The sequence below is a fragment of the Geotrypetes seraphini genome, chromosome 14, assembly GCF_902459505.1.
Source record: "Geotrypetes seraphini chromosome 14, aGeoSer1.1, whole genome shotgun sequence".
Lineage (NCBI taxonomy): Eukaryota > Metazoa > Chordata > Amphibia > Gymnophiona > Dermophiidae > Geotrypetes > Geotrypetes seraphini.
Genome location: NC_047097.1, coordinates 50,952,980 through 50,980,535, shown reverse-complemented (window position 1 = coordinate 50,980,535; position 27,556 = coordinate 50,952,980). Strand labels below are relative to the sequence as shown.

The 27,556-nt window shown below is 42.0% G+C and overlaps 1 protein-coding gene across 1 annotated transcript in view; it reads left to right on the top strand.

The window, feature by feature from the left end:
- The window catches only part of PTPN9 (protein tyrosine phosphatase non-receptor type 9), an 84,305-nt gene extending 59,192 nt beyond the window's left edge, over window positions 1-25,113 (top strand). Inside the window, exons 8-13 of the mRNA XM_033920301.1 lie at window positions 3,526-3,616; window positions 8,928-8,997; window positions 11,898-11,976; window positions 13,263-13,413; window positions 19,879-20,086; window positions 20,449-25,113. Of these exons, the coding sequence (XP_033776192.1) occupies window positions 3,526-3,616; window positions 8,928-8,997; window positions 11,898-11,976; window positions 13,263-13,413; window positions 19,879-20,086; window positions 20,449-20,663 (814 nt within the window). The 3' untranslated portion in view covers window positions 20,664-25,113. The remainder of the gene's footprint in view (window positions 1-3,525; window positions 3,617-8,927; window positions 8,998-11,897; window positions 11,977-13,262; window positions 13,414-19,878; window positions 20,087-20,448) is intronic.
- The last annotated feature ends 2,443 nt before the right edge of the window (window positions 25,114-27,556 follow it).

The following is a 27,556-nucleotide window of genomic DNA, read 5'->3' as shown; positions in this document are numbered from 1 at the left end:
TTATTCACATTCTGCCTTTCCTCTACAGTAAAGCAAACTGACTCCAACAAAGCTATAGTCTCTAGAGCAGGGGTGTCAAAGTCCCTCCTCGAGGGCCACAATCCAGTCGGGTTTTCAGGATTTCCCCCAATGAATATGCATGAGATCCATTTGCATGCATTGCTTTCATTGTATGCTAATAGATCTCATGCATATTCATTTGGGAAATCCTGAAAACCCGACTGGATTGCAGCCCTCGAGGAGGGACTTTGACACCCCTGCTCTAGAGACTATATCTTTGTTGGAGTCAGTTTACTTTATTTTCAACTAGTATCCTTTACTGATCTCCTTTGTTTTGAACTCACGCACCCTGATTATTCAAAGTGAGTGTTTCCTTTACAGTATGCATGCATGGGAGGCCGAAGTTCTTCGTTCTGATGGAGTGTTGTAAATCAGCGTCCTAAAGATTCCTGTCAGAGGGACTTTGTGCTTTGATTTTTCATTTTGCAAGCAGACCCTGGGGACGTTAAGTGAACAAGTACCAGTGTATAATTACATGCAGCTGAAGTGAATGTTTCATTATATATGATACATAGGTAGGGGTGACGTAGCTGTAATTTGCCCACTCGAGATCTGCAGTTTTTCTTCTTTCTGATGGCATTGTGGAAGTAATTCTGTAAAGTGGGCAGTAACACTGACATACTGATTACTGGCTTGAATGATTAGAATAATGACATATACAAATACAAAAGCGTCAGGTAAAGAATGTTCTCGGTGATGGCCCCAAGCTGGTGAAATGCCCTCCCGAAGGGACTAAAACTAGAAAAAGATCAAGAAAGGGATAAAGACCATCCTCTTCATAGACTACTTTAGCCAATAAAACTACATAGAGGAGACAGTTGGCTAGCCCCCCCTCGATAGGAAGAACTTAATAGGAAGAACATAATAGGATATAAATAGACCAAGGGCTGAAGTCCAGAAAACTAGACTGAGGAAGATAATACTAATAAAACACAATACAGATACATGTATGTAGACTATATTTAGTTGAATAGGCCAAACTCCTTAGGAGGTGTGTAAATATTGTGTACTTAGCTGCAATAGTAAACCTAATATTAGATGTGAAGATAGGTAGGACGATTGATTTGATATGAACATATACATATAAGTAGGACGATCAAAGTGCCGGTAACATAAGTAGGATGATTGATTATGCCATAACTATGCTGGTATTAATAACTGTATTGCAACACCGCTACAGAAGCCCCTGTAACTCTGTATAAAGCCCGCGTATTATAACACCTCCACAGAAGTTCAAGTATTATAACACCTTTTATAGAAGCTCATGCAAACCACTCTGAATTGACATCCCAGTCATTAGTAGCGGTATAAAAGCTAACAATATACAAGTGGAAATACCAAAATTCTGTCTATGCTATTCCGTAAATATATTATATGCATATCTTATAGAGTGTGTATTGTACAGGCTGCCATTGGCTTGCAGGCCTTGGAATGCCATATGCTTTATGACAAAGACCCCTAAGCAATTTTGTAGCAGCCCTCTGGATCGACTTCATCCTTTTTATTATTTTTTGAAGGTGCGGCATACCCCAGGTAAACATCCCTTTCCTCAGAGCGATTTCCACTTATCACTACCTTCTGTTGCCTTCCACTCAACCAGTTCCCGACTCAATCCGTCACTTTGAGGTCCATACCAAGGGCACTCGGTTTATTATATTTTAGACGCCTATGTGGAACAGTTTCAAAGGTTTCGCTAAAATGTAAATACACCACATCTAGCGCTTCCCCCTCTATCCAAATCACTGGCCACCTAGTCTAAGAAATTGATCAGAGGAAGAAACTTTTAGAGGGAGGAAAGAGCAAAGAAAACAAAAATAAAAAAAGAAGCGGTAAAACAAAAATCTGTTCCTTGGCTGGTAAAGAATTTTTAAAATTGGTGTCTAATTTTTAAAAAATATTTTCCACATCTGACCCTGCAACCACATCTGTCCCTGAGCAGGAATGGTACCCCTCTGTTCCCACCTGGGACTGCTGGGATCCAAAATTGTCACTGTGACTCTTAGTAGTAGTCTTGTGGTACTGTGCTAAGGGACATCTTTCCATATAAGCAGAAAATCCCTCTGGGGGGCTCAGACTGAGAGGTGTTGGGGGATGGGGGATCCTGACTGTGGGGAGAGTTTGGACATCAGGGGAAATGTGATCAAGGAGTGTCGGGACAGGGGGGGATGTATCGGGAGGGAGACTGGATGTGCAGCTGGTGTTCAGGATAATCAGACAATGGGGACGGGAGGAGGGGCACTGCTGGGGAACTTGTGACAGCAGGCAGCACTTCTGGACTGCTAGTAACATGACTGCACTTACTGCCTCCTCTAAATGTGGCAGTAAGTGCAGCCATGCTGTTAGCAGTCATGATGCCTAGTGTGCAGTAGAGAATGACACGGGGACAAATTTTTCTCCGTCCCCGCAGGAACTCAATTTTCCCGTCCCATCCCCACAAGTTTTGTTGCTGTCATGTCCCTGCCCCATTCCTGTAACATAGAAACATAGAACATGACGGCAGAAAAGGGCCACGGCCCATCCAGTCTGCCCACACTAATGGCCCACCCCCTAACTACCTCCATGAAGAGATCCCACATGCCAATCCCATCTTTTCTTAAAATCTGGCACGCTGCTGGCCTCAATTACCTGTTGTGGAAGATTATTCCAGCGATCAACCACCCTTTCGGTGAAGAAATATTTTCTGGTGTTGCCATGAAATTTCCCACCCCTGATTTTCAACGGATGCCCTCTTGTTGCCGTGGGTCCTTTAAGGAAACAGAAATCCTCTTCCACCTTGATACAGCCCGTGACATATTTGAACGTCTCCCCTCTCTCTGCGTTCCTCGAGCAAGTACAGCTGCAACTTACCCAGTCGTTCCTCATACGGGAGATCCTTGAGTCCTGAGACCATCCTGGTGGCCATTCGCTGAACCGACTCAACTCTCCGCACATCTTTTTGATATTGCGGCCTCCAGAATTGCACACAGTATTCCAGATGGGGTCTCGAATACTGTGTACAATTCTGGAGGCCGCATTATCAAAAAGATGTGCTCTGCCTTGACCATACAAGCCTTGAAAACTTATGATTTTAAAGTGTTTGAGGCTTGCGCAGATGAGGATGGAGATTGCAGGAATGGGACAGGGACAGGAAAAGAATTTGCGGGGACAGGGCGGGAAAATGAGTTCCCGCGGGGACGGAGAAAAATTTGTCCCCGTGTCATTCTCTAGTGTGCAATAATGACCTGCATGCTGGTTGTCATAGCTGGCTACTCCACTGCTTTGTCTCAGTCACAGCCTACTCCCACGTTAAGCGGACAGCAGTCGTTTTTCACCACGCCAGCTGGTTTAATAGCACATTAAATGTTAGCGCACATCTGCACTAACATTGACTGTGGTAAAACCCATGCTGGCTGCTTGATGCACCTCAGTAAAAGAGCCTTGTAGTAAAGATGTGGACGATGCCCAGCTACTCTCTTTCTTTTATAGAGCACCGTTTAACCAGGAAAAGAACCGTTATGGAGATGTCCCTTGCCTTGACCAAACTAGGGTGAAAATGAAGCAGCTGAACCGATATGAGGTAAACAGGCAGAGATCTGGCATGATCAGTGATCCTAATTAGAGTTCCCCTGAAAAAGTTGAAAAACTGCCATGGGTGTGTTTGAATTCAGCCTTTTCTGGCTTATGAAGTTCTTTATATATGCATGATATACACATTGACCTAAAAGGAACCATCAAGACCAGGTGATCAGTCTTCAATTACAGATCCCAGCAAATTCACTTACCCCCCCCCCCTTTTTTTTTTTTTTTTTTTACAAAACCGCAAAACCGGTTTTTAACGCTGGTCAGCGTGCTGAATACTCCGTGCTGCGGGAGCAGGGCAGTACATTCAGCGTGCCGGCAGGCACCAAAAACCACTTTCACGGTTTTATAAAAAGGGGGTGGGGGGTGTTAATTACCATTCTCCCATTTCTTAGGAAAGAAAAACCATAACATCTCTGTGCATTTTTTTCAAAATATGTATATCCTAGTCAGGCGACCTGTTGGCAGTAAGGAATGCAATTTTAGCCCGAGCTTATACAGTAATTGATTTAGGGCTCCTTTTACAAAGCCGTATTAGAGATTGCTACCATGGGCCAGCAAGGCAGATGCTCCGATGCTCATAGGAAATCATAGATTGCAGGAGTTAAGAAGGAGCAAAAGAGAGCAGACCAAAACTTCCATAAAAAAACCAAAACATGTAATCGTATGGAACCTGGAAGAATAATACAAAGATAGCAAAAGTATAACAACCAAAAACCAACAAAAAAAACTCAATTTTTAGTTGTTTAATTTTAAGGAGAACTTCAGAAAACCTCCTAATGCTTATATAAAGCAGTAAAAGCTGTTCTAGTGCAATGTGTCTAGTGGTCCTGAAACGATAGGGCTCAATATCTCAACTCATAAGTTGCTTGCAGAAAACTGTCAATCATGTTTTCAACTCTGCCTCCTTCCCAGAGAGCTGCTCCTGCCCTATTGCCTCAGGCACATTAGATAGATTGTGAGCCCCCCAGGACAGACAGGGATAAATGCTTGCGTACCTGAATAAACCCATGTAAACCATTCTGAGCTCTCCTGGGAGAATGGTATAGAAAATTGAATAAATAAATAAATTTTTAAAGCAAAAGCATCCCAATTTAAAATTGGGGAATGGAGAAGACTTCTGCTTCAGACTAGAATGTAGACATCATCCATATGCTTGTGTCTTCGGGCTCTCGGTCATACCCTGATAGAGTCTGAGACCCCAGATAGAACCCTCAGGACCAACATGAGGCCCCACACAGCCTGCACTCAAGCTCCGGTAACAACCAGGAGTGAGCCTTGTAACTAGGGGAATGGGCCCTGAGCCACCAAAAGTGTTAGTGCAGGCTGATAAGGTAGATGCCCTGTAAAAGGATTGCTCTCCCAGCTGCAGACTTCTGCCAAGAGAATCTGTGTATTCTCCCGGGCATAGGTTTACCAGACATCCGGGGAAACCTGGACATGTCTTCTTTATAGAGGACTGTCCAGGCTCCCAGATGGACTTTCCAAAACCCGGCATTTGTCCGGGTTTTGGAAAGCCCTGATGAGCTCCAACCGCATCTGGAGGGCCTCTGAGCATGCGTGGATAACGCCACACACATCCGCGCATGCTCCAGGCCCTCCAGACGCAGCTGGAGCTCATCCAGAAGAAGAGAGGAGGCTTTGTGGGGGTGGGGCTTGAGGCAAAATGGGGCGTGGTGTGAAAAATATGGTAACCCTGCCTGGGCAACATCAAGAAGCCTTCAAATCCAGATTTTAAAAAAACAGAAAATAATAAACCACGATCAGAGCAGAGCAGAAAGACACCTTCCAATTTGCGTGTAGAAGGGAAAAAAAAAACCTGAGGAGCTACAGCACAGCCCTGTGAGGCAGGAGGTGGAGACAAGAGAGAGAAAAAAATATAGATTATTCCTTCTACACAACTCTTGACTAGAGGTGAATAACCCACTGGTTCAAGACCCGTAAGCCTTATGCACTAGAACTATTAATATGAAAGATAAAAACAATGATAATCATTGTAATCTGTCAATCAACAATAACATATCTAATCTTAGCATTAGAATGCCTCTAAGGGGAACTTATAAACTGGAACTCCAATGTGTGACAATGAATGATTTTTAAAAAGTTAGGGAAAGGAAATTTACCATTCATTTTATTATATCAGCATGCAGGGAGGAGAAAAAAACCTCCCTAGCCCTGCAAGTCTAGTCTGAGCTGGATAATACCTATTCTGTTTTGTAAAAAAAAGATGTAGCAGAAATACACATTTCAAAAACCACATTATCAACTTGTTGGCCAGTCTTGTGAAAGATATCCTGCGGGCTGGATGGTTGGATAGGCTGGAGAGGGCTTGGATGGCAACTTCAGCATTTGGAGCCTAGGACAATGCCAGTTTGCAGTCTGTTTTCCAGGCGTATAAAAGAAGAGACGAGTTAATTTAATCATGAATGTTTGATGGGTATGACTGGCAGACAGACTGGGTAGACCGTTTAGGTCTTTATCTGTCGTCATTTACTATGTTACTATGTATCTAAAATTGCTATTGTCTTTATTTGAGTACTTGAAATCGCAAATCAAGTTGGATAAAAGTTAAATGAAGGAATCCAGTGCCTGGAACAGCATCTTTTTATAAGTCCTTTTACCATGGTTAGAGTGGCAATAGCATGACATCTGCAGTGGGTGGGACCAAATCACATGAAAAAAAGTACAAAGGCAATAAACTGTGCTACTAAATGGACTTAGTGTACCTTTGCCTGGCTCTTTCACACGCAATAATCCCATTTCTAGCGCATTTGTAAAAAGAACCTTTTTTTCAGTTTCATCTATGACTTTGCACTAATTTATTAATTTTTTTTTTTTTTTTTTTATAATTCTTTATTCATTTTTAAACTTTCAACAAGTGTACAATATAAGTAATACATAGATTTACTAACATCACTTGATAAATCTATCAAGATCATAACAAAGGTATATATATCTAAACCCTTCTTCCCCCCTCCCTTTCCATACAATTATTTAATTGAATCAATCTTTGTCATATTTCTTTTTTTACATTTTTATTTTTTTTTTTCATTTATATAAACCCTCCCCTTTCCCTTCTAATCATAAATAATGTTAATAAAATGGTGTTTATTCATTACAAAACAATGTCAATGGCCCCCATATTTCATTAAACCTTTTATAATTTCCATTTTGTATTGCTATTGAACGTTCCATTCTATATATGTGACATAGTGAATTCCACCAGAAATTAAAATTAAGTCTTGTGTGATCTTTCCAATTTGTAGTAATATGTTGCATGGAAACTCCTGTCATAATCAATAAAATAATTTTTTTAAAATGTTTAGGAGGCGCTAAAGACTCCTGCGTTAACTTTTTAGTAACCAGTTCTCGCATGCTAATTAGTTACCACTTCCATGCTCACGCTCCACCCATTCCCCACCTATGCCACACTCCCTCTGAAAAACAACGTGGAAAAATAAATGCCACCTGCTTAGCAAGCAGATAGCAAAACTAACACAGGACAGGGAGCGCCGTGTTAGACTGTTTCTGCTGCGTTAGGCACGAGAAGGCGCCTAACGCAGCTTAGTTAAAGGGCCACTATTTTATTTATTTAGTTCTAAAATGTCTAGACCACCTATAACTAAGCGGTTAACAGAATAAAACATTCTCAAGACAGCATAAATGGAAAACGCTTTCAATTACAGTACAATCATATACTAACTCAACCCGCCTAAAGGTAACCTCAAAAACTATAAGAATATAAGAATTGCCACTGCTGGATCAGACCAGTGGTCCATCGTTCCCAGCAGTCCGCTCACACGGCGGCCCTCTGTTCAAAGATCAGCGCCCTGACCGAGACTAGCCTTACCTGCATACGTTCTGGTTCAGCAGGAACTTGTTTAACTTTGTCTTGAATCCCTGGAGGGTGTTTTCCCCTACAACAGCCTCCGGAAAAGCGTTCCAGTTTTCTACCACTCTCTGGGTGAAGAAGAACTTCCTTATATTCGTACGAAATCAATCCCCTTTTAATTTTAGAGAGTGCCCTCTCGTTCTCCCTACCTTGGAGAGGGTGAATAACCTGTCCTTATCTACTAAGTCTATTCCCTTCAGTACCATGAATGTTTCGATCATGTCCCCTTTCAGTCTCCTCTGTTCGAGGGAGAAGAGGCCCAGTTTCTCTAATCTTTCGCTGTACGGCAACTCCTCCATCTTATGTGTCATTCTTCATTGAATTATAGCGCGATGATCACAGTTCAAATTCCATTAACAAGATTTTAGAGAAAAGCCTCTGCATATAGTTTGGTCTTTAACATTGTCTTGAACTGTAACCGGTCAGAACAGGTCCTCAGGATGCCAGGGAGATAATTCCACAATTTTACCAAGCATAAAAATGTTCAGTAAAAAGTGAATTGCTAATACATATAACCCAAGCTGGAGCAAAAAACCAATGTTACCGTAAAATAACTAAAAAAATCAGCAGTACATTTCTACACTATCAGCTCTTGTAGAGGAGTGAAAAGAGGATAAAGTATAATAAACATCCACATTCCTGCATATAGGTGACTAGCAGTACAAAAACTCCTAAAGCAAAGCTAGAGAAAGGGCGGGGGCAGGAGTGGTGGAAAACTGGAACGCTCTTCCGGAGGCTGTTATAGGGGAAAACACCCTCCAGGGATTCAAGACAAAGTCAAACAAGTTCCTGCTGAACTGGAACGTACGCAGGTAGGGCTGGTCTCTGTTAAAACACTGGTCTTTGACCTAGGGGCCGCCGCGTGAGAGCATTGCTGGGCACGATGGACCAGTGGTCTGACCCAGCAGTGGCAATTCTTATGTTCAATATATTTAAGGAAAGAACATGATATTGAGAAATTTAAGATTAACTTAAAAACATTCCTTTTTAAAGATGCATTTGATTAACAAGTTCTTCCATTGAATTCAATAATGCTGCTTTCGACATTTCTTTGAACTCCCATCCTTATGTTTTTCCCTACCTTCTTTTCTATTATAAATTGTATTTCATTTCCCCTTTTTCCCTTCATTCATGTTTGTTAATTTGTATACGGTTCCTTTTATTTAATGGTTATATATTAATTAATGTTTTATTATTAATTTTAAAAAAATGCAATTTTATCTTAAAGTTGTAATTTAAATATTTTCTTTTATGTATGTACATCGCTTTGAAGCAAGATTAAGTGATTAATCAAAAATTTTAATAAACTTGAAACTTCTTAATAAAATGAGGCAAAACAAGAACTGGATTCAAGCTTTCATTGTGTAACGGTGTTTGTCCATGTCTCTATCTGTCTGTTTCTCTCTCTCTCTTGTAGAAGACAGATTACATCAACGCCAGCTTCATGGACGGGTACAAACAGAAGAATGCTTATATTGGCACACAAGGTAATTAGCACATGTGCCTTAGTAAGCAGATAAATTGCGGTCTAATTCCCTCTTGGGCTTATGCCAGTGGTCTCCAACTCAAACCCTTTGCAGGGCCACATTTTGTATTTGTAGGTACTTGGAGGGCCTCAGAAAAAATAGTGAATGTCTTATTAAAGAAATGGCAATGTTGCATGAGGTAAAACTCTTTATAGTTTATAAATCTTTCCTTTTGGCTAAATCTTTTATAGCTAAAGAGACATATAATCAAGAAACTGTTTTACTTTACTGAGGGCCTCAAAATAGTACCTGATGGGCCGCATGTGGCCCCAGGCTGCGAGTTTGAGACCACTGGTTTATGTTCTATCCCACTACATTTCACGGTTTTCACCTGCGATGTTAGACAAATCTGAAAATAACCACTGACGTACCACTAGGAAGCATAAGGATGTGTGAAAAAAATATAACTGCCACTTTCATTCTATAGACCAGTGGTTCTTAAATCTGTCAAGGGGGGACCCCCTAGACAGTAAAGCGTTCAGGATAAGTACAATGAATATGCATGCGAGGAATTTGCATACAATAGGAGGAGTGCTTGGAAATCTTCAATGTATATCCCATGATTAAAATGTCTGCCAAATGTGGTAAAATTTATGCAGAGTGCCATGCTTAATGGCTGTGAGTTTACACATAGTATACCAATGATGCAACCAAATGCCAGTCAGGCGAGTCTAGCCTCTTCCAACCGGCGGCCAGTACAAGCCTTACAGCTGTAAAGAACAATTTGCAAAAACTCACTTTCCCATCAGTTAAATTAGGATCAAATCTACAAAGAAGGGCCACTTCCCATGACGCTGAAACTTCCCTCCTCAAAATCTAAACAAAACAAGATGCCAAGTAACCCTGAACCCGTGGGCCATCCTACCACATATAGGTCCTCAGCAACCCACAGTCCCTCCAACAAAACCCTGCACCACCCTTTCCCATCTTTACAAATAACACAAGCGTATAGTACCGTACAAAAGCACCTAGTAGCCATTTTCTATGAGGGGCTGACATACCCATAGACACCATCTGAGACCATATCCCTTCCCAGTCAAGATCAGTGAGCCCTCGTCCCAAATCCCACTCCCAGACCTTCATGTAAGGTAATAGGGCCCCACACCTAGCATTGAGACATTGATAAAGGACCAAAATGGCACCTTCTGAAGCATTCCTTCCATTGCTGCTAATCGGGAAAACTACTCAAACTTCGCCAAGAGCATGCCTCAATGATTCTCATTGCTCCACATTGGCCATGTCAACCCTGGTTTCCTCTCCTCCTGCAACTCAGTCAACAAGAACCTATCACTCTCTGATTGTTTACAGTTCTGTTTACTCAGAACAAAGGAGCTCTGCTTCCCAGACATAATTACCACCCCTCTTGTAGCTCCAGTTTTAGACATCCTTGAAGCCTTCAGAAACCCATCTACTAGATCCTGTTATCATTACAAGTGGAAACAGTTCACTATCTGGTGTTACCTCCATACACTTAATCCAAGCACCTATCCTCTACCTTTCCAATTCTGGACTTCAAACTTCTTCAGTTATGTGTGCACCTTGCTGCAAGTAGTGCTTTTCAAGCCCACTTGGACAGTAAACCCATCTCTGTGCATCCTTTAGTCTCCAGATTAGATCTTTACCATAACAAGGCTCCACTCAGGCAACCGCCTGTTGTTTGTGATTTGAATGTAGTACTTTCTATACTGATGAAGCCTCCCTTTGAACCTCTCTCATCTGCTTCACTAAAACATCTCACCTGGAAAGTGATTTTTCTCATTGCTCTTACCTCTGCATGTCAAGTCAGCGAATTACAAGCACTAGTCTCAAATCCACCCTATACCAGATTTTACCACAATAGGGTTGTCCTACATACTCATCCAAAGTTCCTACCTAAAATAGTCTCTGAATTCCAACTCAACCAGTCCTGTTTTCTTTCCAAAACCACTTACTCTTCCTGGTGAGTCAACTCTCCACACCATGGACTGTAAGGGGGTTCTTGCCTACTACCTGGACCACACCAAACCACATTGAACTACAACCCAAACAGACTAGGAGTTCCAGTTACTAAGCGGACTATCTCATGCTGTCTAGCAGACTATATCTCCTTTGCATATTCTCAAGCTGGGCTAACTGCATAAAATATGAGAGATGTCCACTTCTATTGCCCATTCTTTTTCCCACTCCTGTTGAAGACATCTACAAAGTTGCCACTTGGTCCTCAGTCCATACTTTAACTACTCACTACTGCTTAGATCAACACTCTAGAAGAGACAGTTAGTTTGGTCAGGCAGTCCTCAAAAATGTTTTCTCTTTAGAAGCTGTTTTCCCTCTATTCTCGGGGATTTCATCAGCCTCATTGACAGTTATATTTAACCCTCTTCCCAGAGGCATGAGCCTGGCAACTTGGAAGTCCCATATGTGAGAAAATGTTGCCTGCTTGTCCTGTAGCAGGTGTTCTCTGAGGACAGCGGGGAGATATTCTCGCAACCCTCCTACTAGCTGGCTTCTTAGCTTTTGCATGGAACTGACAGTCCCGTGAGCCATCATCGGGCAGGAAGACACACATGCATGAGCAGTTTGGGCAGTACTAAAGTTTTAAAGTGACAGTACACTTTGGTACATGTCTGTGCTGGGCTTCGTGGACCCATATGTGAAAATATCTGCCTACTGTCCTTGGAGAATACCTGCCACAGGTGAGTAACTATACTATATCAGATATCTGTATATGTTGGAGTCAGCACTCGGTATAAAAGTACTTTTCAGTATACATAAAGAAATAAAGAGTTTTCAAAGGAAGACTGAAGGAGTGGTGTAACAGGAGTTAGGCTTGTGTTTTGGGATGTCACTGTATTTTTCATGGAAAATGTCCATCTCCGCAGGTCCTATGGAGAACACGTACTCTGACTTCTGGCGCATGGTATGGGAGCAGAATGTGCTGGTAATAGTCATGACAACACGGTGAGTGTTGGGATGGAGAAAGTAGAAGAGGAGAGATCCAAAATAATGATGCATGATCTTATTCTTTCAAATACTTGGATCAAGTGACTGGAGGATGAATAACTAGCTGTGATTAAACGTAGGCAAACTTTTACATGTTGGTTCTCTGCCGATTCTCCTGCTTGTCCTTGAAGAAAGCAAAATTGCTTACCTGCAGCTTAACCTGTGGATCAGATGAGGCTCTGGCTCAGGGCACCGGCACTAAAGGGCACCAAACGCCTCGTGCCTTGACATCACCAACTTATAACTTAAGCTATGAGATGGCTTGAACACTCTCCAACTCCTCTGACCCTACTGCCCAGTCCTGACAGGATGCGGCTTCATAGGCCAATTGCCGCAATGGGTGAGGGCCAGTGTGAACATCAGCGTCAGAGGAGGGAAGTATTTTGTGCGGCCCTGGTCGAGAACGATGCAGTGTTTTCCTCTGCTGCCCCCCAGGTGTTTACCATCTTGCCAGCTCCCTCCTCTGTCTTGCTGCAGAGTTTGCACGTTTTTGCAGCCCCAGGAACATTTTTTTCGACCAATGCGGCCCAGTGAAGCCAAAAGGTTGGACACCCCTGGCCCAAGGTAAACGGAGTTAACAGTATTGAGGGGGATCCAACAAGGTGTTGCATCACAGTTCACAAGTCAGTAAGATCCAACTATGGTTTCATATACCACTTGGGCAGTCTGTAATTTGAAGGTCACTCCAAGATTAAGATTATATTAGACAAGGGAAAATAGAAGAGAATAACATGACATAGCAAAAAGATCAGAACCTAAGAATTGCCATAACAGAACAAACTGCAGGTCCATCAAGCCGAGTATCCTGAGGCCAACCCAGCTCGTGAGTACCTGGCAAGATCCCAGGAGACCTAGGGCTCCTTTTACTAAGGTGCGCTAGAGCTTTAGCGCGTGCTACATTGCCCTGCGCGCTAGACCTTAACACCAGCAATGAGCTGGCGTTAGTTCTAGAAACGTAGCACTCGGTAATTTCCTGCGTGCGCTAAAAATGATAGTGCACCTTAGTAAAAGGAGCCCATAGTCTGAAACAATAAAGGGTTATGTTCATTTAGAGTTACCTTAATGATATCCTGCTGTATGTGTTAGCCTCTAAAATTATTTGCTTTCCAAAATTTTTTTTTAAACAATTTATATATAATATTTAAAATTTCGGTTGGGGGGGCAGAAAAAAGTGAGCTATCTAATGATTTTATTCCTTCTATGTTGTTCTTTTTCTTTGCCTCTCTTTGTTTTTATCATGGCAGGATTGAGGAGGGAGGCAGGAGGAAGTGTGGACAGTACTGGCCTTTGGAAGCAGACTCACAAGGAAAATACGGATCTCTCATTGTAACCAACCTGGGAATTGAGAACTTTAAACATTACAAGAAGAGCACCCTAGAGCTGAGGAATGCAGAGGTAAGTTCTTCTCAGGGGACAGAGAAGTCAGATGTGCAGAGGTTAATTCTTCCTTATGTCAGTAACATAGAGGTGGATTGATGAGTGTCCCCCAAGGAAAAGGGTTAATTGCTGTCCTCATCTTATGACTTTTAGTCTTGTAACTATTTCTAGAATTGTTTGCAAGCATACTTTTCTGTTGTGTCCCTTTCCCGCTCTCTTTCTTGAAAAGGGGTAGATTCTTTGCACGTTCTGGTGAAGGAGGGATGAATACCTGGGAATTAAGAGCCACAATAATTTCCTTTCTGAGAAGGAGGAAGATACCTGCTGCTGAATAACTCATGGATAAAAATCCTCTTGATTGGGTGGGGACAGGGTAAGGAGTTAAATTATTGTCTTACGGGAGGCTATGTGAGATTAAAACAAACTGAGAATCTTCTTTAGTGCTGGTCCTACACTATCGATCTCACTTTTGTCTTGGTTATAGTTGTTAAGTAAATCTCTCCTTTTGCAGCAGCAAAAATAAGTATATGGAATAAGGATGGTAAAGGAGCACAGAGCATTATTGGAAAACACATCTATTATTTTTGAATGGTTTTGATACGTTCTCCAAGGACAAGCAGGACAATAAGTCCTCAAATATGGTTGAAGTCCCCTGATAGGGCCCAGCATATTAAAATGTGTAACAAAATGATAAAAGGGATGGAAATCCTCTCATATGAGGAAAGACTAAAGAGGTTTGGGCTCTTCATCTTGGAAAAGAGACAACTGAATGCTGGAGAACAGGTGCAAATGAATTGACTTTTTACTCCATCAAAAATTACAAAGACTAGGGGACACTCAAAGAATTTACAGGAAAATACATTTAAAACCAATAAGAGGAAATATTTTTTCACTCAGAGAATAGTTAAGCTCTGGAACACGTTGCCACAGGATGTGATAACAGTGATTAATATATTACATTACATTACATTGGTGATTTCTATTCCGCCAATACCTTGCGGTTCAAGGCGGATTACATAAGAGTTTTCAGGATGTTACAAGAATTGTGACATATCATAAGAGATGTCATAAGAGTTACAAGAATTGTGACATAGCATAAGAGTTACAAGAATAGTGACATGGTATAAAAGATGTCATAAGAGTTACATAAGAATTACCAAAGATTTGTCGATATCTTGAAGTGATAAATGTTGGGTAATTAGAAGCATAATAGAGTTTGTTGGGTAATTAGAAGCATATTAGAGTATATTAAGGGTATAGAGTGGGTTGGTGGGGTTTGGGTAGGAACTGGTCATGTTAAATAGGTTTTATGTATTTTTTTGAAGAGTAGGGTTTTAGTTTCTTTCTTGAAGGTTTTGTAGGCTGTGGTCAAGGACAGCAGAATGGTGATTTGTCTGTCCAGTTTAGCTGCTTTGGTGGCTATTAGATTGTCATATAGATTTTTTCGTTTGACATTTTTGGATGGTGGGTGTGTGAATACTGAGTAGGTTCTTCTGTGCCTGGTTGAGGAGGATTGAATTAGTCGGTTGTTCCAGTAGGTTGGGCTTTCTCCATTCATAGCCTTGAATAGTAAGCAGTAGAATTTGAAGTGTACTCTTGCTTGTATTGGGAGCCAGTGTGAGTCATGGTATGCTTCTGTGATGTGGTCATATTTTTTCAATGAATAGATGAGTCTTAGGGCTGTATTTTGTATTGTTTGTAATTGTTTTATCATGGTCGCTGGGCATGGGAGGTATAGTATGTTGCAGTAGTCTATTAGTCCAAGGATAAGAGATTGTACCAAAAGTTGAAATTGTTTCCTGTCGAAGAATTTTCAGATTTGTCTTAGATTTCTCATGGTCACGAATGATGCTTTTATTACTTTGTTGATTTGTGGTTGCATGGTACAGCCTCTGTCAATTAGTACTCCCAGAAGTTTTAATGTGGGTTGGATGGGGTATGAGATCGAGTTTATTACTAGATTTGTTAAGGTAGGAGTTTTACTTTTTTCCAGAAGGATGAAGTTTGTTTTGTCAGGGTTAAGTTTTAGTTTGTGCTCTGTCAGGTGGTGGTGGAGGAGGTGGTGGAGAGTAAAACTGTGACTGAGTTCAAAGAAGCGTGGGATGAACACAGAGGATTTAGAATCAGAAAATAATATTAAATATTGAACTAAGGCCAGTACTGGGCAGACTTGCATGGTCTGTGTCTGTATATGGCCGTTTGGTGGAGGATGGGCTGGGGAGGGCTTCAATGGCTGGGAGGGTGTAGATGGGCTGGAGTAAGTCTTAACAGAGATTTCGGCAGTTGGAACCCAAGCACAGTACAGGGTAAAGCTTTGGATTCTTGCCCAGAAATAGCTAAGAAGAAAAAAAATTGAAGGGTTTAGGTTGAATCAGGTTGGGCAGACTGGATGGACCATTCGGGGTCTTTATCTGCCGTCATCTACTATGTTACTATGTTTTTACTGTCATCCATGTTGCTACTGTTTCGAGTGTATTGTGCTTGTCATGGTGGGTTCTGGGTGGTCGAAGGGGAGGAGAATAGTGATGACATCTGCATAGCTGTATGAGGTTATGCCATGTTTGTCTAGGTAGGAGCTGAGGGGGCTATGTATATATTGAATAGTGTGGGTGATAGGGGTGATCCCTGGGGAACTCCGCAGGGGTTGAACCATGGTTCTGATTTTTCTTGCTTTGTTTTAACCCTGTAGGTTCTGGATTGTAGGAAGCCTTTGAACCATGAAAGTACCTTGCCTGAGATTCCTATGGAGTCTAGTGTTTGTAGGAGAATGTTGTGATCAACCAGGTCGAAGGCTGCAGAGAGGTCTAGTTGTATGAGCAGGGTTTTTTTGCCTGTACAGAGGTGTTATCTGGCAGTGTCCATTAGTGTTCCTAGTAGGGTCTCCTTGCTGTAGTTGACTCTGAAGCCAGACTGTGTAGGGTGGAGTAAGTTGTGTTTATCTAGGTATGGGGTTAAGGTTTTGGCTTCGAGGCCTTCCATCAGCTTGACATACAGTGGGATTGAGGCTATGGGTCTGTAGTTGGATGGTTGGTTTGTTGCTCCTTTGGGATCTTTTAGTATCGGAGATTTTGCTGAGTTCTTGTGGGAAATGACCCTCTAATAGTAAAGATTGTATCCATTGTAGAAGCAAGGAACGGAATAGTGTACTTGAGGCTTTCAGTAGGTATGGGGGGCAATGGTTAAGGTCGCATGCTGCATGGCTGTATTTATTATATAGATTGTTGAAGCCTGACCATTGTATGGGTGAGAAATGGGACCAGGTTCTATCTGCTGTGACTGGTTCTTTTTCTGTGGGGGGAAATGAGGTCTCTTCTATTTGAGTGGGGATTCCATTGAATGTGGCTCTGATGTTTGCGATCTTGTTTTTGAAGTATGTGGCTAAGAGGGTGGCTGAAGGAAGGGGGGAGTTGCTGTTGGCTGGGTAGGGTGTGGTGTTTGTGAGAGCTTTTAGTAGCTGGAATAGCTTTTTTGTGTCTTGGGGTCCTTCTCCTATTTGGGTTTAAAAAAGTTTGGACAAGTTCTTGGAGGAAAGTCCATAGTCTTCTCTTCAGAAGACATGGGAGAAGCCAGTGCTTGCCCTGGGATCAGTAACATGGGTTCATAGACAACGGCGCGAAAGACAAAGGCGCACACCGACAACTGAGAGCAAGATGGAGGCGCGCGCCGAAGAAAATTACAGTTTTTAGGGGCTCCAACGGGGGGTTTTGTTGGGGAACCCCCCCACTTTACTTAATAGACATCGCGCTGGCGTTATGGGGGTTTGGGGGTTTGTTATCCTCCACATTTTACTGTAAACTTAACTTTTTCCCTATAAACAGGGAAAAAGTGAAGTTTTCAGTAAAATGTGGGGGGTTACAACCCTCCACAACGCCCCCACAACGCGGCGCGATGTCTATTAAGTAAAGTGGGGGGGTACCCCCCCACGCCCCCCCATTGGAGCCCTAAAAACAGTAATTTTGAGCGGCGCGTGCCTCCGCGCTGCGCTCAATTGTCTGGGCGTGCCTTTGTCCCGGCGCGCTTTTGACCTGACACCGTAACATGCAATGTTGCTACTGGCATAAGAGAGAGCCCTATTTGTAGGTGACAATTTCATTAATTTCAAACCTGGCAGTTTGAATAGATCCCTTTGTGAAGAGCACAAGTGTCTAGCTTGTAGATATCTTGACAATATATTTGATCTATGTGACATTAAATGTGCATGAGTTGAGTCTCGTTCATTTGAAAGGAAGCTCTGGAATGAGATGGCATAGGATGAAGTTAAGAGGTGATAGGCTCAGGAGTAATCTAAGGAAATACTTTTTTTACAGAAAGGGTGGTAGATGTGTAGAACAGTCTCCCGGAAGAGGTGGTGGAAACAGAAACTGAGTCTAAATTCAAGAAAGTGTGGAATAGGCACGTGGCATCTCTTAGAGAGAGGAAGAGATGATGGTTACTGCGGATGGGCAGACTGAATGGGCCATTTGGCCTTTATCTGCCATCATGTTTCTATGACAGATATTCAGATTGCAGACTTTGTACATGATGCAGGCAGACTTTATTATGACAAGTGAATCTTAAATTAAAAACCTTTTACCAGGCAAGGGACCCAACACGGTCCGTGTTTCGGACAACCTTCATCAGGGGTCCATTTTGATAAAAGGAAAAAATATCAAAAGAAAAGCCTTGGACAAAATGGATATATCATATATTTTTTCCTTTTATCAAAATGGACCCCTTTTATCAAAATGGACCCCTGATGAAGGTTGTCCGAAACACGGACCATGTTGGGTCCCTTGCCTGGTAAAAGGTTTTTAATTTAAGATTCACTTGTCATAATAAAGTCTGCCTGCATCGTGTACAAAGTCTGCAGTCTTCGGTTTGTTTGTTCTGGATTGTTTTTTACTGCAGACAGTTGGACCTTTGGTTTTTTTCCTTTGTTTTGGTTTGTTGTCAGATATTCAGATTGACCAATGTTATATGCTTTGAACATCAGGCAGAGCAATTTGAATTCCATACATTTATAAATAGGCAACAACTATAGGTCATACAGAACTGGGGTAATATCTTTTAGCCCCCTAGAAGCAATCTACCTGCAAAGTTCTGGACAACCTGCAAGCATTTACTAAGACCAAGAAAAAGACTAAGTCAAGACAACTTGTTTTGAAAGTATGAATTAATTTGGTCAGATTCTCTTTGGTCAGAAGGGATCTTAATTGACGTAACAAGTGTAAGTGATAAAAATAAACCCTTACTACAAGGCTAATTTGGGGCTTAAAACTCAGTTGGTCATAACACTGTGCACCCAAAATAGTTAAATGAGAAAAAAAGAGAAAGTTGTTGACCATTTAAAACAGGCACAACTTTCAAAACCCTTTGTTTCTGAGAAATCCACGTTGCTAAAGATTTGCTAACATTTAGAACAAGATTTTTCACTGACAGCCAGTCAATTTTTTGACCAAGTCTGATATTAAAGTCAGCCATGGCTACCTCCTGATTGTCATCCCAAACCACAAGAATCTGGTTGTCATCCATGAAGAAATGAAAGTCTATTCCCCAGGAGTCTCGCAAAAGGTTTTGAGAGCAAATTAAAGAGAACTGGAGATAGTAAAGATCCTTGTGGGATGCCTGAAACAAAGGCACCTTTAGGAGACAAGAGTGCTTTTCCAATGTACTGAGAAAGAACATCTTGAGAAGGATAAAAACCATTGGAGAACTGTTGATTTTATTACATCAGAAAGTCTAAGAAGTAACTTATTGTGAGAAACCGTGTCAAATGCTGTAGTTAGATCCAATTGAACCCAAAGGGTATCAAACCCCAAATCTCCCTTGGTTAGAATAGTATCTGTTATCTCTAATAACAATGATTCTGTATTGTGATTACTTTGAAATCCTCCTGACTGATGAGGATGCAAAATTTTATTTTTATCAAGAAACTTAGCTGAACCAAAACTGATTTTTCAATACCTTGGCCTTAAATGGTAAGTTGGAAATAAGTCTGAAACTTGCTTAATTATTAGCATCACATTTACCTCCTTCAAAGGGTCTGGCACAATACCACTAGTTAATGAAGCATTCAAGACATGACAGACAAAGGATGCAATTACATTTTTACAAAGTGAAAGAACGTGACACGGAATAATGTCCAATTGAACAGTAGACTGAATAATTGGTAATGGTGATGTGGAGCTAAAATACTGGTGGTGTGCTATAAACTTTTTTTTTAATTGTTGTTTTTTCTCTGTTTTCACAGTTTGAACATTCAATTTCCATGTTTGCTTAATGTGAAGTTCTTAAGTGCATTCTTGTTTCTTCAGTGCCCTCCTGGGAAAACACTGATTTTCAGGATCTGTTGTACCGCCAAACGAAAGTTAATTAGAAATCCCTGAAAGAGTTATTGTACCAGTGTGCCTTCACAGTTTTAAAAGTATAGAAAAGAGAGTTAAATGATTCTTAGCTTACAGATAATCCAGATGAAATAACATGACATGCATATTCTGCACACAGAGCCGGGAAAGACGTCAGGTATCCCATTTCCAGTATCTGAGCTGGCCAGATTATGGTGTGCCCTCTTCGGCAGCTGCTCTCATTGAATTCCTTGGGGCAGTTAAGCACCAGCAGAAGCTAGCTGTGAAAACTCTTGGGCAGCGTTGGAAGGGTCACCCAGGAGGGCCTCCCATGGTGGTGCACTGCAGTGCTGGAATTGGCAGGACAGGTACGTCACCAACCAAAACTGATGACGGAGAGACTTGGGGTGTGGTAGGACTGTATACCACAGTAGAAAGTAATGACCTGAACTAAGAACAGGATTCTCTGTGCATTGGCATTCTATGTATTTATGTTCTGTGCCTTGTGTCTGTTCATATGTTAATAGGCAGAGTTCTCTTTATTCATATATTTGCTCTCACTACTCCCATTTCTTTTCTGCTGAGCACTAGGAATCCCACCAGTCCTCACCCCAGAATTCTAGACAGGTTTTATGTGTTTCTTTCCTGTTCTGGAGTTCTGCAGGGCCCATCTACTTGTGCTTCCTGTGCTGGCTGGACTTCTGGAGCGTATGTTTCTGTGTTTTCTCAGGTACGTTTTGCTCGCTGGATATCTGCCTTTCACAGCTGCAGGATGTTGGCACATTAAACGTGTATCAGACAGTACGCAGGATGAGGACCCAGAGGGCCTTTACCATCCAAACTCCTGAGCAGTATTACTTCTGTTACATGGCCATCAGTGAGCATGCCGAGAGTCGAGGCCTGCTGTCGACCAACCAGAACGCTCTGGGAGAAAAGATGAACTAAGCAGGCCAAGAGCCAGCTGTCTGTCGGTGAGAAAAGACAACCTTTCCCATGTGCAGACCAGAATCAGCAGAGCTTGCGCTAACCAATCAGTAATTTGGAAGCAGAAGGTTCCCATCTAACTCACTTGGGTTAGCAATGAACTGTGGCTAGTGACCGCTGGCTATTACCTCCTTTCTCTTGACTTTTAGCACCTGCTATCAAACTGTGCCTTATATCAAAGCTAACTTGTTACCTAAACTGACCAGTAGAGACGGAGGAAATGAACAAAGCTCTTACACTTGCAGTAGTTTGTTGAAATGCCTCAGGTTTGCAATGCCACAGTGTATATCATAGATTTCCCAGTGGGCAGGAGATGGGAGTGTTGCCAGTATCACCCCTCATAGGACAGATTACAAAAGTGATAATATCACCTTCATACTGTATACCAGATTTACTTACTTTTCTTTGGGCCACATGTTGGATTGTGCAGGAAAATCGGGATACTATGACGAGAGTTCTCCATAAATTAAAGGTAGCACACGATTTTGCCACTCTGTATTAACATCAACACAGTTGACGTGGTCTAATCAAAAAGTGCTTTCTCTTCTCATTCCTGACATTCCTTTTCTTTCTTTTTTTTATTTTGAATTTCAAAATGGCATCCGGTCTAAAGACGACGAAGCTCGGTCTCCTTGCTCTTTCAGCGTTATATTATAATGGCTGTATTGTACGTGTCCCTTCTCGTGGCTGAGCATTTGTTCATCTGGGTTCTCACAGTGGTAGCATTCTCCTGTGTCTGCCCTGTGGATCCAGCAGGAGGGCTTTGCACAGTGCCAGGGAAGGAACTTTATGTGTTTGAAAAGGCTGGGCTGCTTCAGTGCCATTTGTGTACCAGTGGGAGGCATTTTTTTTTATTTCATGCCATTGGCAATGCCATATTCTTGAAGAAGCTGCTGAAATATTTACTTTGAAATGGAATATGACCCTTTTAAAATGAGGGACCAGCAGCTGGCACCCTCGTTGTTAGTGGCAGGATTACTGGTACCCACTGGTGGCAGCAGCTAGCGTGAGGTGCCCAGTTTTGATATCACAGGACCACTTTACAGACTAGAGGACAGGAAGACTTTACTTATGACAGTTACTCTTTCCGGAAATGCAGCCTCTTCTGCTAAATGGTAGGTTCATTTACAGTAACATTCTGTAACTTTTCTTTAAAGAAAAAAATTAATATGGTTCTTTATTAATATACTCTATGCTTCTCAACCCTCTCCTTGAGCACACCTAACCAGCCAAGTTTTCAGCAATTACCACAATGAATTGGCATGAGAAATTGGCATATAATAGGTCTCCTGCATAAGGCTAGGAACACCTCGCGGAAGGGTTGAGAAACACTGTTCTAGCACTCATTCCTACACTTTGTGTACTGTAAAATATAATAACCACAATTTGTGTTTTTCATATTTTCAAAAGAACTGAACAGAACACTGAAAAGTAAAGATTCAGTCATGACAAATTCTCAGAAAACACATTCTTCATAGCTTTTCATAGTAAAATGCGAGTCGGTAGTAAAAGGCTTTGGGGCCTGATATATTGAGCTTTTAGGAAAAATTGGAATTGAAAAAAAAAATCAAATAAATCAGCTCTTAGTATGTCCCCATTATTGCCTTGAAACAAGAAAATAATAGCACATGAATAAGAGCATGCTGCTAATTCGGATTGGGGGGAAGGAAAGTGCCAGGTTAGGTCTATAAATACTATAGCATTCCACATTCTTTCCGCAGCTTACCTAAGAAATGTACGCTGGGAACTTTCTGTTCAGGTACTTTATCCTTCTCACACACACTCGGTAGTCCTTGCTGACTTAACACCCCTCCCCATTTTACTGTTCCTTTTGTGGTCATCCGGGAACCATGCCTTTTAGAACCCCTATATCATGGGCTCCAAATCCATTCGTCAGGTACTGCCTTGGTTAATATCTGTTCTGAGTTTTCTAATTTTGTGAATAATGAAACAAGCCTCTTTATCTAGCCATTTCTTTCAGATCTGCATTGGTTATTTTCTGTGCACTTATTCCATTCTTTGCTTGTTGAGGTCCTTCTATATTTTTATGTCCTGGTGCCAACACCATTCAGTGTTTCAGCCTGTCACTTGTATTCATGAGTGGCTGGTAGGAAGTGCCCCTATTGGGCTTGCATTAAACCCTTCAACCTTCTGTCAGCCAGCGGTCTACGTTCTTCCTCAGAAGAATACTAGACTTAGGGCTAGATTCACTAAGGGCACGGATCGGATCCGATCAATGTCTGGGGGACTGCTTCACAAATCGCCACAATCACGCCCCCATCCTCCTGCCCGGATTGCTCTATAGCGATCCCAACGCAAGCTCGGCAGAGAATCTTTTTTTTTTTTTTTTTAACTGTTTTTAACATTTTTGTGAGCCCGTGGTTTTAACCCGCTTTAAGCCCATGGGTTAAAACCACGAGCTTGCACTGCAGGGAAGGGTGGGAGAGTCAGGCCTGCAGGAGTTCGGGGCAGGCGGGAGAGTCGGGGCTGCAGGAGATCGGGATAGGCGGGAGAATCGGGGCTGCATGAGATTGGGGCAGGCGGGAGAGTCGGGGCAGGCAGGAGTTCAGGATAGGCGGGAGATCAGGGCAGCAGGAGATCGGGGCAGGTGGAAGAGTCGGGGCTGCAGAAGATCGGGATAGGCGGGAGAATCAGGGCTGCATGAGATTGGGGCAGGCGGGAGAGTCGGGGCAGGCAGGAGTTCAGGATAGGCGGGAGATCAGGGCAGCAGGAGATCGGGGCAGGTGGAAGAGTCGGGGCTGCAGAAGATCGGGGCAGACAGAAGAGTCGGGCTGCAGGAGATCGGGGCTGCATGAGATTGGGGCAGACGGGAGAGTTGGGGCAGACGGGAGAGTCGGGACAGGCAGGAGATCAGTGCAGGCAGGAGAGTCAGGGCTGCAGGAGATCGGGACTGAAAGCAGGAGTTCGGGGCAGAAGGCAGGGCAGTCAGAATAGACCTGAGCAGCGCTTGTTTGCGATCATCCAGCCCAGTCGGTGTTGCAGGGTTTTTGTTTGTGAATCACTGCCTGCCATCATTTGAATGCCGTTCCCCCTCATTTGCATGTGCGGATCAGAGGATGATCGGGGACACAGGTTAGTGAATCAGGTTGGAGGGAAATCGGGTCTCAAAGGGGTTGCAAACCGATCGGTTTGCTTAGTGAATCTAGCCCTAAATAACCTGGTCTGGAACTGGCAGTAGGGGCAATAGAGAAGCTGAATATTCTGTTATGTAGATAAGTGTTGATGCTGAAGGTAATCATTGTCTCTTTGTGTTTATTTTCAACCTTTGTGTACATAGAGTTCTTCACAATGGTGTACAAAGGAAGATATAACAGCAATACAGAATTTGCACTAGAACAGAATGCTTTGTATGACTTGTGGGCCAGATTTTTGTTTTATGAAGGATCTGAGTTAACATGCGAAAAAGGCTTCATCTCTTGGCACTTGTGATTAACTCATTTATATTATACCTAAAGCATCACTTCATATTTTATTTATCTTTACCTTCACAGCAATGTAACACTACAAACTAGCGCCATTCAGCCTTTCCGAGGAAAATGTTAGAAAGTGCTGTGTACAGCTGGTAGGCACTAGCTTCATGCAGTGGTCAGGATGCCAATGCTCCAGAGCACTGGTTCTTAGCCCAGTCCCTGGGACACAGCAAGCCACCATTGGATGAAATCTGTCCCATGCATTGTGGGTATCCTGAAAACCTGATTGGCTGGGTGTGTCCCGAGGACCAGGTTGAGAATCTGTATTCTAGAGAAGCGGTGAGACACATGAGTACCACCACAGTTTGATTTGCTCTTTTTTTTTTTTCCAGGGTTTTCTATCCCAAAGGCCGCAGCATTCACTTAGACTTAGGGGAGAGTGTGACGCAGTGGTTAAATACAGCCTCAGCACCCGGAGGTTGTGGGTTCAAACCCACATTGCTCCTTGTGACCCTGGGCAAGTCACTTAATTTTCCCACTGCCCCAGGGAAAAAATGCTTGAGTACCTGAATAAATTCATGTAAACCATTCTGAGCTCCCTTGGGAAAATGATATAGAAAATTGAATGAATAAAGAAAGACCCTTGGCAGCAAGCCTTGATCTAGCCAAAATGCTTTCACCTCAAGCTGTATTTAACTGCTGCAATAACATTTTGGCTAATATAAAGGCACTTGCATGTGTAGTATTAAAAAAAAAGTAGGTTACTTTGTAATAAGAGAGATGTTTTACTTTTTTTCTTAAATATAACCGAGTCTCTTCAGGCCCAAGGGATGCCCATACCGTTTGTACCTATGTGATTTATGCTAGCATTTCATTGTGCCCTTGTCTTGATGTTTCTGTACTTACTTTATACTGCTTTGCATATGTTGTCTATATGCAATCTAAAAATAAAATGCTGTGATAAGTAATGTTTAGAATAATGCAAGACTTGTGTCTTGGATTTCAGTCTTCCCCCTTGGAATTGCTTCTGATCTTTCTGCCACTTGCTGCTCTCCAAGCACTGCACCCGCTGAGGGGGAGGCAAAACTCAAGACAGAAGGATCACATTTTCATGTACATGAAAGATTTAGCTTTCCATGAAGTGAGTTTGAAATGTATTACAACCATACACACTCAAATATGTCTGAAAGCTGCTTGGAATGCATTCCAGTCATGTAAGGAATGGTTCAAGGGTATGTTGTATTCCTTATCGCATGTAAAGTCTCCCAGCACTACATTGTAAACATTTGCCTACATTTCTCCCAATCTCATCATAAGCTATCAGTTTAAGCCCTAGACCAGAGTATGCAGAGCATCAATGGGAGGGAGAGGAGCAGCCGTGTTGCATAGACAAAGCGATCACTTCCAAGCTTGACAAGAGCGACTTCTTCTTCATCCTAGCAGTTGGATTCCAGGCCGTCAAAGGATGCCAGCAGATCAGGTTTTCAGGATATCCCTAATGAATATACATAAGAGATGTCTGCATCATTACTATCTCCTTTGTTTGCAAATCTCTGTTGTACGTATCCTTTAAAGATAGCCTGAAAACGTGACCTACTGGGACCCTCCAGTACTGAGAGTGAATACTAAGCATATAAAAGGTGTTGTACATGCAGAATCCCCAATTAGTAACTTCTACTGCATACAATACTATCTTCTGCATTATTTTGCTTCCTGGTGAGTTGCTGATTTTATGCAGCCTTGCCTAATTTGGAAGAGTGACAGTAGGTTTGGGAATGAGATGAGATTTTCCCATCTGGTCATACTGCTAATTTTACCCAGTCATACCAAGCATAATGCTATCCTGGAAAAGGTTTTGGAGCCACACAGTTGGTTTCTGGCTAAACCATCATACAGTATTATGTGAAGGTCAGGTATAAATTTTGTATATTTCACCTACTCCTGAATGAATCAGTTCTCTTCATGCTCTCATAATAACTCCTTTCTTTGTATTTAGCATTCCATGCAGTGGTAGGTACTTTATATATATATATATGGTACTGAATGTTGAATCTAAAGCTCTCTGCAGGAAAATGTGTTATTGCAACCAAGGACCTGTTTTCCAGAACCTTCTCAGGTATAGTTAGAACAGTTACTTTCCAGGAGATTGGATTCTTCGAGGATGAACAGGATAGCCAGTCTTCACAGCATGGGTGACATCAACAGAACCAACATGGAGCACTTCTTCAGCCTAGAAACTTTTGAATAATTAAAAAAAAAAAAAAAAAAAGGAACAACTGATAAATTTTTAATCTTGCTTACTCTCCACGTAATATACAACAATATGTTGTCTCTGCTGTACGCTTGCTTAGACGAAAGAAAAAGCTTTGGGTCAAAGGTGAGCCACTATATATTTGGCTCTACCTACTAGACATCAACATAAAAATCTTTCACCTATTGAATGCGTCAAAATATGAGGGTGAACACAAACACAAAACAAAAAAATATATAACTTAAACATGGCTCTCACACCACTTCTTCAGGCTGTTTGACCTCTTTGACTGTTAAGGTGAAACCGCAGAACAGTTAATTTAACAGAGATCCAACAGCACTCTGATCCACAAAATGTTAAACGTTGGCGGGAACGGGAGGGACTCTTGTTTAAGTTCTATATTTTTTTGTTTTGTGGTTGTGTTCACCCTCATGTTTTGACGCATTCAATAGGGGAAAGTTTTTTTATGCCGATGATGTCTAGCAGGTATAGCCAAATACAGTCATGTGAAAAAATTAGGACACCCTATGAAATATTTAGTTCTTTCTTAAGAAATGTAATGTAATTTATTTCTTATATACCGCTAATTCCGTTAGGTTCTAAGCGGTTTACAGAAAATATACATTAGGGTGCATTAAAATTGTAAGTAAAATAGGTACTTAGAAATTCCCTTACTGTCCCGAAGGCTCACAATCTAACTAAAGTACCTGGAAAAATGACAATTAGTAGAGTAATAAAGAAATAAAAATAGAGATAGAGGAGAAAAATAAGAAAATAAACATTCTAATAAGACTACAATGATTTAAAGCAGTGTTCTTCAACCACCGGTCCATGGACCAGTGCCGGTTATCTCTGGAAAAGAAAGTGATGTAATTACAGGTAAACAACAAAACTTTTCCTTGATTTACTCATGAAACAAAAGATATCCACAAAGGGCTGCCTTCCCTTTGGACACAAAGGCAGTTGCACCTGAAACTGAGTGGCAGCAGGTTCAGGACGGATATCAGGAAGTACTTTTTCACACAGCGCGTAGTGGGAATTTGGAATGCTCTCCCGGAGGATGTTGTGACAGAGATTACTGTTCTGGGATTCAAGCGCAAGTTGGATGCACACCTTCTTGCAAATCATATTGAGGGCTATGGTATATCTGGGTCTCCATTCGGGAGTACCTA